Below are 17,271 nucleotides of genomic sequence, written 5' to 3' on the forward strand. Positions count from 1 at the left end.
AGCTACATGGTATGTACCCATGATAAGTTACTATCCCTCCTTTCACATATTTTTCTTTGCATCTGTAGCAACAACAGTAATTCACCATCGCTATTACACTATCAACAAACGGTGAAAACACAACAAAACTCTTGATATTATAAACTTGAAACTCTGCGGAAAGCACACACGCACAGTGAAGTCCCGAAAACAAGTGACAATCCTGGTTTAATGTTGACAACATGCGCAGAACGCAATGCTCACTCCAGAGATGTTTACTCTATGATGCACTACAGTGATATTTCAAGCCGAAGAGAGAACGACCTAGCAGCAGCAAGGGTGAAAAAGTAGATCCTGAAAGTACAGAAACTAGTGGAGCTGCTGTAGCTACATCTTTATCTTCAGGACATGAATGGAAAGTTGACGAACACAGTACTGCGACCACCGCATACATTAGCAATGCTGACGGTGGGCCATCCACAACATGTTCAACAGACCTCGTCTGGACTCAAGACCTGCTTTGTGACGAAAGCTCCGAGATTGAAACATCAGGCAGAACTGAAATTAGGCGACCCGATTCGGAAAATACCGGAGGAACATCAGCCGAGGCACTCACCATCGGAGAAGGGACTGAAGGCGAGCCTAAACTGGAAGACACAATTGACTCAGATCCCGGAAGATGGCCGGAAATTATTACCGACTGCATTCGAATGACTTTGGTCATGCGAGGTCCTCCTGAGCGCATTAAGGAAGCTGAAGAATGTCCTAAAAACGCGGACAACCGGCGTTTCAGTCCTGTGCACTACAGCTATTCTTTGGAGAATTTAGAAGAAGCAGATATACATTGGTTGGTATACTCAAAGAGCAAGGATGCTGTGATCTGCTCTTGTTGCAAACTTTTTTCGTCATCTACAGTAAAAACTATAAAGAACGGTATAATCGACTGGCGGCACCTTGCTTCGTATCTCGAAAGTCACGAGAAGTCTACCGAGCATTTGAATTCACATAAAAGTAGATTGTGTTTTCCGAGGGACTAAAAAAGTCACGAACTGTCGACGCCCATCATCAAAGGCTTATGAATACTGAAAGCGAACATTGGAAAAATGTTCTTGAGCGCTTAATAGCAATAATTCATTTCCTAGGTCGGTAATGTCTGCCTTTGAGGGGATGTAGAGATACACTCTTTCAGCCTGACAACGGAAACTTCTTGAAACTTGTTGACTTACTCGGAAAATTCGACACTGCGATGATGGAGCACCTGCACAGAACAAAGCAAGGTAAGAACAAGGGTCATCATTATCTTGGAAAAGAAAGACAGAATGAAATAATTCATCTTATTGGATCATCTTTAACCAACAACATTCTGTTAATGATAAAATCTGAAAAGTATCACAGTATAATTGAGGACTGCACACCAGATATTTCATAAGTTGAGCAGATGACAGTTGTGGTACGTTTCACCCAGAAGACAAAACTCGACAGGGTATACGATGTCCGAATTCGGGAGCATACCCTGGGATTTCCTCCAGTGCCAAATTCTTCAAGCTCCACTTTGACAAAGGTCGTACTCAAGTTCCTGGAAGATAGAAAAATCCTGTTGTGTAATATGAGAGGGCAAGGACACGACAATGCAGCAAACATGAAAGGAAAGAAGTCTGGTCTCCAGAAAAGAATTTCAGATATGAACAAGAGAGCATTTTATGTACCATGTAGCAGTCACTCATTGAATCTTGTTGTAAAAGATGCCGCTTTGTCTTCTAAATATGCTGTTTTCATGTTTTCGACAGTTAAAAGCTTGTATGACTTCTTCTCGTCCTCTGTTCGACGCTGGGATGACTTGAAGAAGTATCTGCCCAACCTGTCGCTGAAGCCACTGAGCGATACTAGGTGGTAAAGGCCTATCGATGCACATACTCCTCTGAGGTTTCAAATTGGAGGCGTTTATGATGCAGTGGTTTAGATATCAGAAGAATTTGATGGAATGACCGCTGACGAAGCAACATCACTTGCGAATCAAATTAAAAGTTACACCTCTCTCATTTATCTGATAATCTGGTATGACGTTCTGCTTCAAATCAGTGTAGTCAGTAATATCCTCCAGACCATTAACATAAATGTTTCTGAGGGCGTGGAAATGCTTGAAAAAACGAAAGCATATATTGAGACCTGGGGAACAGAAGAAAAGTTTCTGTCTTTCTTGACGGACTCCAAAGAATTGGCTACAGAATTGGAGCTAGAAGATCTAACGTTACCACGGATAAGTGTTTCCCAGCGACGAAGTAAGAAGCCAATACACTTTACCTATGAAGGAAGGGATAAGACAATAGATGACCCAACAAAACGTTACAAGATTGAATTCTACTATTATCTTGTAGATATAGTAACCACATCTTTGGATGAGAGATTCAATCAACTGAAATCTCATTGTGATTATTTTGATTTTCTCTACGACATCGGCGAGCTGAAGAATGCACCTCCTGAGAGCCTCGACACAAAGTGTAGAAACCTTGCAGCGATTTTGCAAGATCATGAGTCAAGCGACATTGATGCACTGGAGTTGAGGGAAGAACTAAAAGAGCTTTCAACATTGTTGAAACCTGGAATGGGTCCAAAAGAGACTCTGAAGTTCATAGGAAGACATAATTTTAGCCCTAATGTTAACATTGCTCTGAGAATTCTCCTAACGCTCCCAGGGACAGTTACGAGTGGAGAGAGGAGTTTCTCAAATCTGAAATTGATAAAGACATACCTACAATCAACGATGACCCAAACTCGTTTGAATGATCTTGCAGGAATATCGATTGAGCACGAGCTTGCAGAGGACTTAAAATACACATATCATGTGTAAGAGTTTGCACAAGCAAAAGCCAGGAAGGTTCGATTTGTCTAGTATTTTTTTAAATTTTTATATTATGATTAGTGTCTTGGTTATTTACTGTGATGTTTCTTATTTTGTTCAACATCAAATAGTTATAGTAAATATTAATGTTCAAACCAAATTATCATTAAATTGTAAATATACTTTGTTTTCCACACTGTTCACAACCACTGAAAAATGTATATTTACGTTAACTGTAAGTTCATGCCACGCGGGATTAGCCGACCGGTCTCAGGCACCGCAGTCATGGACTGCGCGGCTGGTCCCGGTGGAGGTTCGAGTCCTCCCTCGGGCATGGGTGTGTGTGTTTGTCCTTAGTATAGTTCGGGTTATGTAGTGTGTAAGCTTAGGGGATGATGACCTTAGCAGTTAAGTCCCATAAGATTTCACACACGTTTGAACATTTTTGTAAATTCACAAGGCTTATTAAAATTAGCTGGATTTCTTCAGTCAGGTTTGACTCCATTTTTTCAGCTGATGCCCAGCGACTGTTTTGTACAAATCTGTAGAGAATGTCACCAATCCGTCGCAATTTTTGTTTTTGTTTTCCGATCTACATAGATTTCGGGCACAGTGTGACTATTCTCAATGCTTTGAGTTATGTTTACATCTATACCGTCATGCTCAATGTAACTGTCAACATGACGGTTTAGATGTAAGCACATATTAAAAGCTTTGAGACTGGCCACTCAGTGGCCGAAACGTAGGTAGATCTGAAAAGTAAAAACAAAAATTGCTATTGATTGCTGACATCTTCTACAGAAATTTTTTATAAATAAAACTCCACAAACGTTTTGAAAAAAAAAAAAGAAACGAGTGGTTGGGAGGGGGGGGGCAATTTAGCAGGTCGCATGGGGCGGCACTTGGGCTTGCGCCGGCACTGGTAAGAAGACGCCAAAATTCCTTTTTTGTAGTTTCTCATCTGTTGAAGTTTATGGTGCTTTTGTGAGGCACACTCAGAACTCCTGTTCGCTCATTTCTTCGTTCGTCGAAATAGGTTGCAAGGTTAATGACCTTGTTTCAAAAGAATAATAATTCTCATTTTACTGAGAAATGCATCAATAAGAAAGCTCAAAGAAGTATATGCTCTCATAATTAAAGCGTACGGGCAATTCTTCTGTCATATTATATAAATACATATATGTTCATAACGCTTCAGAATTCTATGAAATTATAAAACCGTCAAAGTTGCACAGAAGCTTTTTTAAAAATTTAAATAGCGACCAGTTTTGGACTTTAGTCCATTATTAAGCTATCCACATAAGTCCTACCATATCACCGTAATGTGTGCACGCTGACCAAATTGCTTGTATGAGCGGCTAAGGGCAATATTCTACTAACATACGACAGTACAATGCTGCGCTCACTTTTTTTGAGATTCCATTTACGCATCTAGCCATTATTTGAGAGTGTGTTGGCAATACTGCACATTGGTTAGTGGTTACTACTTTGTTTTCCACTCATGTAAACTTTGGAGTTTGGAAAATGTGATCGTGCAGGAGAACGTAAACATAGTGTTTTGAAAGTGTTATGTGATCAGAGGATGGAATTATTTGGTGCTTTGTTCTTTTTGGCCAAATGTTTAGCTGTTACATATGGGGTAATTATATTGCAGTGTTGTTCATTGTGTTTTAATGGGTTTTTAATCAGTGTTCTGAAACATTTACGAAATTAAATATTGTTTGATACAGTTTCAGTCAGGAGTAGACTATGATGGAGTATTAAATGTGAAACTGCGCCATGCTCTTGATCACGTTCCTAGCCCAGAGTTCACTGATCGTGGTGCAATAACGATACAGAGCATACGAACTGGAGCTGTTTCAGCACAACAGATTTCCCTTTCTGCATTTGACAGACAGAAATTGAAGGTTTGCAGAAACTTGCAATAGTCTCAGACTAATTACATATCTTGATTCATATTATTACAACTTCAATAGCGTTATGATATTTTGAAAGAAAAACATTCTCATTATTAATTTTGTTGTAGCACCTGGCAGAAAAAGACGGCTTGTATAGGATTAATGCAACCGTTCGGACTGTGGATGGAAAGGAAATTTCATTTTTGACATTTGTGAAAGCTGTAAGTAAATGTGAATTTATAATAATGCTATGCTCCAGTTGGATGTGTCCCCCTTATCTACAATATTTTTATGTTAACTTTTAGTGCTCTCTGGTGGAGTCGGGGCTCTCAGATATACTAACGGTCTCACTGGACCATACAGGAATGCCTGTTGCTGTGACAGCAAGTACTATATCAGATGGGTGCCATGGAGACCTAGAAATTATTGAAGATCTACGCAACTTTAACACCAGTGTATTTGTCAAGCACATGGAACAGGGACCTGTGTAAGTTTTATATTTCGTGTTTACTATGATTGTGTAAGTTATACATATGTAATAGTGTTGTAGGATGTGAGGGAGGATGCTTTCAAAAATTTCTGAAACTGATCTCTTAAAGCTTAAATTGAAATTTCACTTCATAAAAAGACATAGGTTGTTGCAACATATACCATAAAGTCTCGCAAGGTCAGCGATGTCAGACCAATATCAATTAAGTTGGAATGTAACTATGTGGATGTGAGTTTGAAAAATCAAGAAATGTGATTATGAAATGATGGTTGCAGCAACAAACTGGTCTGTCCATTTAGGTTTATCTCTGACAGTGTTAGTTCCATGTTGCACACTTTAAACTGCACTTCATAACTGCACCAACCATCACTAGTTTGTCAGACTTTATTGTTGCCAACATTTGCTACTTATTTAATAGGCTTCTTCTTAAAAACCAGTGGAAAGTTTGATCACTATTTTGATGCATATTGTTTACACATTAGGCTTCATATACTCTACATCAGTTAAGTTAGGGAAGATATAATTTGGAGCAGGCCAGCAGGCAGTAGTGAAATTCCAGCTGCTGCTAATAGACATGTAGCTTTCAGAAGTAGGTTGGTTAAGGGTATGTAGGAGGACAAGATCTTTCAAATCACAGACCGTCCTCACGACAGGTGGGACCCATCCAATCTGAGGCCTGAGTGATCTGTCCTGCCTTTCAGATAGCCCCTAACCTATCCACCTTCCCTTCTTGGTAAAGAAACTTAACAATATAGTATTTCCTAATTTTGTATGTGACTATCCACATTAGCCTAACTGGAATTTTGCCTTCTGAATGTAAGTAATATTAGCAATCGTGTATCCTTGTAATGTTACAGAAAAGTGTAATCTGGTAGTTTAATCAGTCTCAATATCTCCCTGCCACATTAGAATTTTTGGCTGATATCAAAGATTGTGATACCACATATTGGCTTTGACCTGTGCCATCTTCAAATTGATGCATACTCCTATGTAAAGTTTATGCAATATGACAACCATGGCATCACACGACACAAATGAACAGACAGAAACAACACAAAAAATATTTAGTAGCAGAAACTATCAAGTCAAGTGTGTGAATTAGGGCATTACACACAGGGACAAACTAAATGTACAACAATCCTAATAATAAAGACATACCAAATGAATACTAATGCAAAAGAACCAAATGAAAACCTCAGCAATTAACAAACACACACACACACTAAAAACAAAATAAGCATTAACGAACAAGGAACCTCACCTGATTGACCTCCAAATATTGTCACACCAACACCACCACATGTACTCATTCTTGGTTTGAGAAGCAGTGACTTCGGTCAGTTTCGGAAATTCACCATGCTGCACAGACAATTGATCATAAAGCCATATAACTGAAGAACTTTAATTGTTGCAGCTCTAGCTACGACTAACTAACTGCTAGTAAATGTACACATAAGATCCATATGTAGTACCAAAAACGAAAAACACAAAAATTAAGTTTCAAACCATTAATAATACAATTTACTAACAATTCCAAAACAAATCATTAGAAACCCATTGCTCATTAACATTACCCACAAACAATTGAGAAGCATAAAATTCCCACACTGAAGTGTGTAACCACTGATACCAACAACCCATGGTCCATTTCAAATAGCTGCACCACAGTGACATCACACTACACAGTTATGTTACAGGTCATTAAATAAATTATTATATCAATACAGTTCCTTGAGGTGACCCATCCAGTACTTATGTACTGTACTGCATGTCATGTAACTTCTCTCATCCTTTGTGTGGTGTGTTCAGCAACTCCATACAGTACAGGGGAATGTTAGTTTTATATGTGGACCGGTTTGAATGTAAACTGGCAGGAATCTGCACAGATTAAACTCCTGCTCTTCGCTCCTATGTCTAAAGCGTTTAGAAACCATTGTGTCAGTCTTGCAGTGTCATTTTTCTTTTACTCCTTCCCCTATATTTCAGTGTATGATTTCCATGTCCCTTTTCAGTTGCTACCCTGCGTTGAAATTACAAACCTAGCTGTCTTAAGTTGTTTGTAAATATATTTCCTTACTTGATACACCAAGTTCCATAAATTATCTTTATGTGGTCACCATTGGGTACATTTCAGTGTTATTTAGAGGAAAAGTATATATTTCAGGTTTGTATTTCTCACAAACCTAGTTTACAGATGACCTTCATTCCAGTGACCGCTTCTACCTCTGGTTCAGTCTACTGCTTGTAGCAATCCTCAAAAGGAAGCCACTGAGATGGGTGATCAGTGGAACAAACTGAACACAAGGACAACATCTAGGACTGGAGTGGTGTACATGTTCCATACCACTGATTTATACACGCCAAAGACACCAGGTCTTTGTAGGAGGCATTATGTCCCTTTGTGAAGTGTGCAACACTCCTCTACATCTGAGGCCGTGCATGTGACTGTGCAACAATTTAAATACTGTGCAACAACAGAAAATCCTACAACCTTTGGACCATGAGAGCCAAAGCTCAAGGTGAATAAAAAAAAAAGTGATGATGGTGCTTCCTTTTCACTTGCTCTGTACAACTGTGGGAAATCGGGATTACTTACAGCAGTGTGCTGAGTTTGCCCAAACATTGGCAAAACACTTTGCAATGGCCACTGCTACCACCAGCCAGACAGTTGCAGACAGTATTAATAGTAACCTCAGACTTTTTGCAGATGATGCAGTTATCTAAAATGAAGTAATATCTGATAGAAGCTGCATAAACGTTAGTCAGATCGTGATAAGATTTCAAAGTGGTGCAAAAATTGGCGACTTGTTTTAAATGTTATAAAATGTAAAATTGCGCACTTCACAAAATGAAAAAATGTATTGTATGACTATAATATCAGTGAGTCACTATTGGAATTGGCCAACGTGTTATACCTCAGATTGTTGATATTATTAATTTTAAGGTAAATTACCTTGATATCTTAATGAAAAGGATATTCAATTGTATATATACAAAATACATCTGTTATGTTCAAAGGCACCCATATAGGGGAAAAGGGGAAGGGTCCGGTCCACCACTCCCCCTTTCCAGCTGTTAGGGAAAGGAAAATGCATAGTGTAATCAGGTGTATTTTCTTTCAAGAAAATGATTTAAAAGTCAGTATTACATAGGTTTTTTTAACAGTTTCTGTACTGGAACCTTTTTATGGGTACCTTACAAGTCACCATTAATCCTGCAAAATTCACTCAAAAAAAAGGGGGGGGTGTCAGAAAAAGACGCGCAGTGAAGAAATTATCCAAATGGGTCGCAAATTGGTAGATGTGATGTAAATGTACAGACAAGCACATGAGTACAGTTTCAGAAAAAAATTAACTGATTTATTCAAGAGGAAGAGCTTCACAAATTGAGCAATTCTGGACCTTATGCATGCAGTTATTCAGCTTGGCATTCATTGATAAGAGTTGTTGGATGCACTCCAAAGGGACATTGTGCAAATTCTGTCCAACTGATGTGTTAGATCATCAAAATCCCGAGATGGTTGGAGGGCACTGCTCATAATGCTCCAAACGTTCTAAATTGGGGAGGGATCCAGCCAAGGTAAGGTTTGACAAACACAAAGACAAGCAGTAGATACTCTCACCATATGCGGAAGGGTATTATCTTGCTGAAATGTAATCCCAGGATGGCTTACCGTGAAGGGCAACAAAATGCGATGTAGAATATCCTCAATGTACTGCTGTGCTATAACAGTGCAGTGGATGACAACCAAAGGGGTCCTGTTATGAAAAAAATAGCACCCAAGACCATCACTCCTTAGTTTCGGGGAACATGGCAGGTGACAGTCAGGTTGGTATCCCATCATTGTCTGGGATGTCTCCAGACACATCTTCGGCCTGGAATCTCATTGACTGGAGTAAAATTGTCTTCAGTGATGAGTCCCACTTCGAATTGAGCTCCGATGACCAGCAAAGACATTTCTGGGGACGATACCGCTCGGGGAGGTAATCCAAGAGCTGTATAAGTGCCAAGCCAAATAACTTTTTGCATAAGGGCCAGATGTGGACAATGCGTTATTGGCCTGCTCAATTTGTGAAACTCTTTCTGTTGAATAACTCATCCAATTTTTCTGAAATTGTTATCACTCGACTGTCTGTAAATTTAGATGCTGGTCATTGGGGCTCAGTTAGTTATGGGACACATCAGTGAAGACAATTCTACTCCACCTGAAGACATGCGGTACAAACTTCAAGATTCTGTTAAATGTCCGACTTGCTCCATGAAATACTGGGGAAGAGTTTTAAATGTACCCCCAGGGAATCTGAGTCAGTCATGTTTTTCGTTAGTGATCAGACAGTCTCTCATTCCTGTATCCTTACTATAACTTTCTCCTCATTTTATCCAGTGTTTCAAAGAAGGCTTAGAATAGTGATTAGACTTTTACAATTAAACTTAGGTGTGAATTGGTGAGGGGATGTGAATAAGAATGGGAGATATTGAATGTGACTTTTAACCAAGATTGTATTTTATCCTTTCTTTAAGTTTTAGAGATGCATATCTATTTCAACAAGAGTTGTTCATTCATTCACACACAATGCCCTATAAATTCCAGCATGAAGGAGAACCTTCAGGGACGTGGGGACAATCAGGATCTAGTAACAGATAGGAGCAACCACTGCTTGTTTTTTTATGTAATTATGTAAAAGTTATTTTCTTCAGTTGTGCTGTTTGCTTTTCAGGCCTGATACTGCTACCTACATACAGAAATTGGAGAAAGAGAAAGAAGCAAGAGAAAGAGGTGAAACACAAGACAACCGCTCTTTCCTAGCAAAATATGTAAGTTACATGAAGAAATTCCTCTGGACGTTGCTTAATTTTGTCATCTATGTAATTGTGTGTGTATTCTTTTTTATTATCCAAGGAATGATATTTGGCTGGAGGTGAATTTTTACTTTGCAGTCATTTTGTTTGGAAAATTATGCATTCTTTCTGGTTTTTAATTATAAATTAATAACAGTTGATGTATTTGAAAGCGTTTCGTATATATTTGGTCTTTTACAGAGATGTGCAAGTACAAAAAAAAAGTGATAGAATTAGTTTCATTTGCGTTGTAATGTAACATCCCTGTTGATATTAAAATGACAAATATATGTAAACTATGTTACAACCAAAAGCCTTATCTATATTGGAAGAAAAATTCACATGATTAAGTGAGAAAGTTACAGAAAGACAGAATGGCTGGCCTTTATGAACATATTTCCAATATAGTCAGTTGATACATTTAAAAGTAAAAAAACTAATCCTAGCTTTTGGGGCTGTACTAGGGAAGACCATTATTTTTTCCTTTTGTCCTCACAACTTGTAGGTCTTCCTCACCCTGGGGTCTCTGCCCTTCCTTCCTAACCTCCCCTGATGTACCTTTCTTTCCCCACTGGGGAAGGAAATAGTAGTTCCAAAAGCTGGGATTAGTTTTTCACATTTAAATGTGACTTTCAGCAGTATTGGAATTTAACCGCAAGTACTGGCCACCCATTCTATCTCTTTGTTATTCAACATACTTACCAATTGGTTTTCTAAACCACAGTTATACAAAAATGCATATTTGAAACCCCAGTGAAAAAGTATGTGAATATAATATACTGACTTGCTCTTGGCATGGAGTTGATAACATTAAATTAAATGACTTAGAATATCATATTGTGAGGAAAATTTTCTAGTCAAGTGAATTGGTAACTATTATTCTTAATAGTAATGCTTGTATTCATGCCCAAAACACAAATGTTTTCAGCTTGAGAAAGATCCAGCTATTGTTAAAATTCTCATTTATTTAAGGAATTGAAAATTTATCTCTTGATTTGGCTGTTTTCTGTCATTTTATTTTGTGGCAGTGAACAATTATCAAGTAGCCCCTGCCCCATCACCTCCTGTCTCCTCAATATGATTGTAACTTCATATTTACTCTGTATTCTTTCACACATGCTTCAAGCAAACATTCATTCATAGTTCTTGTATTTTCATGTTAACAAACTGTTTGATATAGTAGTTTGGCCATGTAAATTGCCCACGGAAGCACCAGGTCGTTCATAATTTGGTCTACACATTATGTTTATCTACTTGTGTTATAAGTGCATGTTGTATGTTTCAGTGGATGTACATAGTCCCAGTGGTGATCTTTGTGCTGCTGTCTGGTGCTGCTAACCCTGAAGGTGCTGCTGGCGGAGGGGGAGGTGGTGGGGGTGGCGGCGGTGGTGGCGCTGGCAGGTAGATAGCTCAGGTGCAACTTAATCGCCTGCTCCACTGCCTGGTTACAGCTGGACTAACAGTTCACTGGCTTATGCTGTATTCGCTTTACCTGACGTTGTACAATATGGTTCCGTTTCGTTCCTTAAAGTGGGCTTTTATCAGTGGCTCACAAGTAAACTATTTATGAACATTTAATGAATGTTGTGAAATCACATTGAGTAAAACTGTTGATACTTTTTATCTTTGCACACTGTCATATTACATTGAATATGATGTTCTATTATTATGTGCTCAGGTTTTCGATGTATGATTGTGGTTCTCACTTATGCCGTCTAATAGCAATACCATAACTGGTGTAGGCTTGTTGCTGCAGAACATTGTTGAATGCTTAGGCTGAGACAAAATGTGACTTTTTCTATATTTAATAATTTAGAATGAAAATATTTATTGCACTGTTACTGAAAATATATTTAAAATTGCAAATTTGAATATTGTTGTGTTGTATATGATTAGGAGTAGAGAAAATAAAACTGAGCTATTGATTTCACCCAAAAGTGCAGATATATTAGAGGGTAATTACTAAAGCTGGTCATGTTTTAGTAACTGCCCAGTACTCTTAGTATATTGAAAAAATATGGTTGTTGCTTACACTCTGGAAGTGGATGGATGTTTATTGTATTTCATAAATAACATTCGTACAATTATATGTTGCATAATTTAAGAATTGTGCATTCCAAAGACAACATGCGATTCCTCCCTGCCCTCCCCCCATTCTCTCTCTCTCTCTCTCTCTCTCTCTCTCTCTCTCTCTCTCTCTCTCTCTCCCCCCCCCCCCCCTCCCTCTCACCCTCCCTCCCTACCTTCCCCCTCTCCATCCCTCCCCTTTCCATGGCCTGGAAGCTCGACTTCGTAGTCGTTACGGATATCTTTAATTTAATTACCCCCATCTCTTCAGCTCTGATATTTGCGCATTTGATATTACTGCCGTAACATGTTTGTTTTGTTACTGCTTCATGCTTGCACTGAAGTATCATTTTAGGCATTGCATGGTATGGTGATTTTTGTCGGTGCAATATGGGATTTAAAAATTAATTCATTATTGGCAAGTGTAAATGATGACTTGAAATTCTATTCAAGTTTCATTCTTACAAAAGTTCGTTCAAGAACGCAAGAGTTTGATTTTAGGGAAAAGGTATCTGGTATCTCAGTCTTGTTTTTCTGAGGTCACAGTTTGCATATGTGTTTACAATTAGTAGAATATTTCTTAATTGAATTTGGGAATTTTGCAGCAAGTGCCTGCAGTGGCTTTTTTAAAGGGCTTTGCATGTGGAAAGTACAATAATCAATATTATACATGTTCTCAAGCTCAGTTCTATATTTGTAGAAGTGCTGCTTTTTTAAAGTTGCTCACAGTCAGTTGCCTGAATGAAATTAATGTGTTTACTACTGACTGTAATTCATAAATGTGAACAATTGTCTTTTTATTAATATGACAAACAATTGTCAATGTTTAGTATGTCCAAAGCCCTCTTTAAAGATGTGAATGAACTTTGTGGTCATGCTCAGTAGATTAAGTGAATACTTGTGACTTCACACTAATTCCTGAGCAACATTCTGTAGCATTACATATTAAAAGTGTTTAAAAAAATGACGTAATAAGTAAGCGCATTTTGTGTGTAATATATGAATGTTAGGTAAAAATGTTGTCCTTTATTTATTTTGATGGTTAACTGTTTACTAAAATAAAAGAAATATATGTACGCCTGTTTTATTAAAAGTGTTATGAATTCAGACAGAAAATTCTGAGGATGCCAGGAAGTATACACTGTAAAAACAGAGGCCAAGACACTGTAGTTTCAGCTGTGGCCATTTTCTTGTGTATTAAAATTGCTCTTTCTGTGGAATTGTGGTTTATTCATCTCACGATGCACATTTGAAATCCATTTGGTTTGCATGCAGGAGCTTTGCCAAATACACTCCTGGAAATTGAAATAAGAACACCGTGAATTCATTGTCCCAGGAAGGGGAAACTTTATTGACACATTCCTGGGGTCAGATACATCACATGATCACACTGACAGAACCACAGGCACATAGACACAGGCAACAGAGCATGCACAATGTCGGCACTAGTACAGTGTATATCCACCTTTCGCAGCAATGCAGGCTGCTATTCTTCCATGGAGACGATCGTAGAGATGCTGGATGTAGTCCTGTGGAACGGCTTGCCATGCCATTTCCACCTGGCGCCTCAGTTGGACCAGCGTTCGTGCTGGACGTGCAGACCGCGTGAGACGACGCTTCATCCAGTCCCAAACATGCTCAATGGGGGACAGATCCGGAGATCTTGCTGGCCAGGGTAGTTGACTTACACCTTCTAGAGCACGTTGGGTGGCACGGGATACATGCGGACATGCATTGTCCTGTTGGAACAGCAAGTTCCCTTGCCGGTCTAGGAATGGTAGAACGATGGGTTCGATGACGGTTTGGATGTACCGTGCACTATTCAGTGTCCCCTCGACGATCACCAGTGGTGTACGGCCAGTGTAGGAGATCGCTCCCCACACCATGATGCCGGGTGTTGGCCCTGTGTGCCTCGGTCGTATGCAGTCCTGATTGTGGCGCTCACCTGCACGGCGCCAAACACGCATACGACCATCATTGGCACCAAGGCAGAAGCGACTCTCATCACTGAAGATGACACGTCTCCATTCGTCCCTCCATTCACGCCTGTCGTGACACCACTGGAGGCGGGCTGCACGATGTTGGGGCGTGAGCGGAAGACGGCCTAACGGTGTGCGGGACCGTAGCCCAGCTTCATGGAGACGGTTGCGAATGGTCCTCGCCGATACCCCAGGAGCAACAGTGTCCCTAATTTGCTGGGAAGTGGCGGTGCGGTCCCCTACGGCACTGCGTAGGATCCTACGGTCTTGGCGTGCATCCGTGCGTCGCTGCGGTCCGGTCCCAGGTCGACGGGCACGTGCACCTTCCGCCGACCACTGGCGACAACATCGATGTACTGTGGAGACCTCACGCCCCACGTGTTGAGCAATTCGGCGGTACGTCCACCCGGCCTCCCGCATGCCCACTATACTCCCTCACTCAAAGTCCGTCAACTGCACATACGGTTCACGTCCACGCTGTCGCGGCATGCTACCAGTGTTAAAGACTGCGATGGAGCTCCGTATGCCACGGCAAACTGGCTGACACTGACGGCGGCGGTGCACAAATGCTGCGCAGCTAGCGCCATTCGACGGCCAACACCACGGTTCCTGGTGTGTCCGCTGTGCCGTGCGTGTGATCATTGCTTGTACAGCCCCCTCGCAGTGTCCAGAGCAAGTATGGTGGGTCTGACACACCGGTGTCAATGTGTTCTTTTTTCCATTTCCAGGAGTGTAGTTACAATACACTTAAAATGATTTTTACACTATTAAATAACAACACTAAAATTATGTTTCACGGGATATGCAACCTACTGTATTCAGATCGCCCTGCAGAAATAACATTTCAGTGTCAGTGTGTCATATAGCTTTCTTTCGAGTAGACGTCAATTCATCTGCATTAACTTTTTCCTTTTTAATTTATTATAAATTTTCATTGCCATATCTTGAGGTCTGTGAGCATGTCAGAGTTAATATTAAAGTTTTCTAAATAATGGCGTCTTCATTTTTTATGATTGAGTGCACATATTTCAGCTGATTTTTTGTTTTTAGTATCTGCACTGTGTTTGTTGGGTCAAAAAAAAAAAAAAAAAAATTACCACACCTACTAATAATTGATCCAAAGCACCTTGTATATGTTACTTTTCATATGTACATGTCTGTTGCTTTTGATACTATTTGCATTACAAATGCAATGCTGCTCATTTTCTTTGCTAGGCAGTCAGTGTCTGTATGCCAGCTCAAATTTTTATCCCAATTTAATTGTAAGAATTTAACAAAGTCAGTTTCTTCTATATCTGGGTTGTGAGTAATGATTTGACCGTTTGGCTCTTACCCTCTCCCTTAAAACCCACATCCTTTCGTCTTTCCCTCTCCTTCCGTCTTTCCTGATGAAGCAACCATTTGTTGCGAAAGCTTGAATTTTGTGTGTATGTTTGTGTGTCTATCGACCTGCCAGCGCTTTTGTTTGGATATATATATAAAATAGAGGGAAACATTCCACGTGGAAAAAATATATCAAAAAACAAAGATGATGTGACTTACCGAACGAAAGTGCTGGCAGGTCGAAAGACACACAAACATACACACAAAATTCAAGCTTTCGCAACAAACTGTTGCCTCATCAGGAAAGAGGGAAAGACGAAAGGATGTGGGTTTTAAGGGAGAGGGTAAGGAGTCATTCCAATCCCGGGAGCGGAAAGACTTACCTTAGGGGGAAAAAAGGATAAAAGGACAGGTATACACACGTGCACACACACACACACACACACACACACACACACACACACACACACACACACACACAAGCAGACATTTGTAAAGGTCTATAAATGGCGAAGGCATGTTTGCTGAGGGAATGTAAATAAAACTTAATGGTGTCGTTGTGGGGATGTTGTGAGGGTGACATGGTATTCGAAGGTGGAAAGTGTAACATGAGGCTGAAATGAAAATGAAAATAAAAATATATGGCGAGAGATAAGGTGAACTAGAAAGCAACTGGAGATCTGGTGTGAAAAAAGGCGAAAAGGTGTTGGTTATAGCTGGGCTATGTTGATCCTGTGGTGAACTTGGGTTGGTAGACAACGATGTGCACAAAGGTTATGTGGTTGTGTTGCCGCCAAAACACGTTAAAGGGTGGAGCAATTCGGGAAAATTTAGAAAAAACTGCGTGTAAATGTAATGGTTTTGTGGTGGCAGATTGTGAAAAAGGCTAACAATTGTCTGACGAAGAAATAATGACATTAAAACCTATGGAAAGCGGCTGAAAAAGATCAGTGACGTGGAAAAAAAAGCGAAAGTTATTGGAACTGGCTGAAATGACTGTTTAATAGCTGAAAGGAACTGTTTGTGAACTGGAAACGGTGGATTTTGTAGCAGCAGTATTGTTGAAAGCGGAAAAAAATTTTTTTGGTTATGGTTTGGAAGTGGGTTACGTATTATTGAGTATATATAGGCGGGATAAAATTGTATGGTAGATTCGGTAAAGAGGAGAAGGTGAATACAAAGTGAAACTACTTGCAAAAAAAGAAAGAGAAAATAAGATGACAGGAAAGATTTTGAAATGCAACAGTGACAATAACAAACATAATTGTTGGGTTCAAATTAATGATTGAATATAATAGAGGGAAACATTCCACGTGGGAAAAATATGTCTAAAAACACAGATGATGTGACTTACCGAACGAAAGTGCTGGCAGGTCGATAGACACACAAACATACACACGAAATTCAAGCTTTCGCAACAAACTGTTGCCTCATCAGGAAAGAGGGAAGGAGAGGGAAAGACGAAAGGATGTGGGTTTTAAGGGAGAGGGTAAGGAGTCATTCCAATCCCGGGAACGGAAAGACTTACCTTAGGGGGAAAAAAGGACAGGTATACACTCATTGAAATGAGATCCATCCTTCATGAAATCCTCTCCACTCCACCAAGAGTGTCTTTCCGCCGTCCACCTAACCTTCGTAACCTGTTAGTTCATCCCTATGAAATCCCCAAACCACCTTCCCTACCCTCTGAAGTACACACTTATTACAAATAGAAAACTTATGTTGTGCTTGAATTTTGTGTTTCTTACAACACTGCAGAAGGAGTTTTCACAAAGATTCACTGAGTGTCCACTTCATTTAGCTATGATGTCTCTGTAACAGGCAAATTAATGAAACAGACAACTGTGACCAAAGAAA

The 17,271-nt window shown here is 39.7% G+C and overlaps 1 protein-coding gene across 1 annotated transcript; it reads left to right on the forward strand.

Annotated features, from left to right (window-relative positions):
* The first annotated feature begins 4,310 nt into the window (after positions 1-4,310).
* On the forward strand, positions 4,311-13,332 carry LOC124804805 (ER membrane protein complex subunit 10). The gene is made up of 6 exons (XM_047265143.1): positions 4,311-4,457; positions 4,549-4,725; positions 4,845-4,937; positions 5,022-5,203; positions 9,925-10,021; positions 11,331-13,332. Exons 1-6 carry the CDS (start codon positions 4,401-4,403, stop codon positions 11,448-11,450), a joined length of 726 nt encoding a protein of 241 aa, XP_047121099.1. The 5' UTR covers positions 4,311-4,400; the 3' UTR covers positions 11,451-13,332.
* Positions 13,333-17,271: the final 3,939 nt, after the last annotated feature.

Source organism: Schistocerca piceifrons, chromosome 7 (genome assembly GCF_021461385.2).
Source record: "Schistocerca piceifrons isolate TAMUIC-IGC-003096 chromosome 7, iqSchPice1.1, whole genome shotgun sequence".
In the NCBI taxonomy this organism is placed as follows: domain Eukaryota; kingdom Metazoa; phylum Arthropoda; class Insecta; order Orthoptera; family Acrididae; genus Schistocerca; species Schistocerca piceifrons.

Excerpts from the sequence above, each read along its gene's own strand:
- LOC124804805 (XM_047265143.1), top strand. The coding sequence starts at position 4,401 with ATGGAATTATTTGGTGCTTTGTTCTTTTTGGCCAAATGTTTAGCTGTT. Across the intron at positions 4,938-5,021 it reads TTTTGACATTTGTGAAAGCT|TGCTCTCTGGTGGAGTCGGG; the intron begins GTAAGTAAATGT and ends GTTAACTTTTAG. Across the intron at positions 5,204-9,924 it reads CACATGGAACAGGGACCTGT|GCCTGATACTGCTACCTACA; the intron begins GTAAGTTTTATA and ends TTTGCTTTTCAG.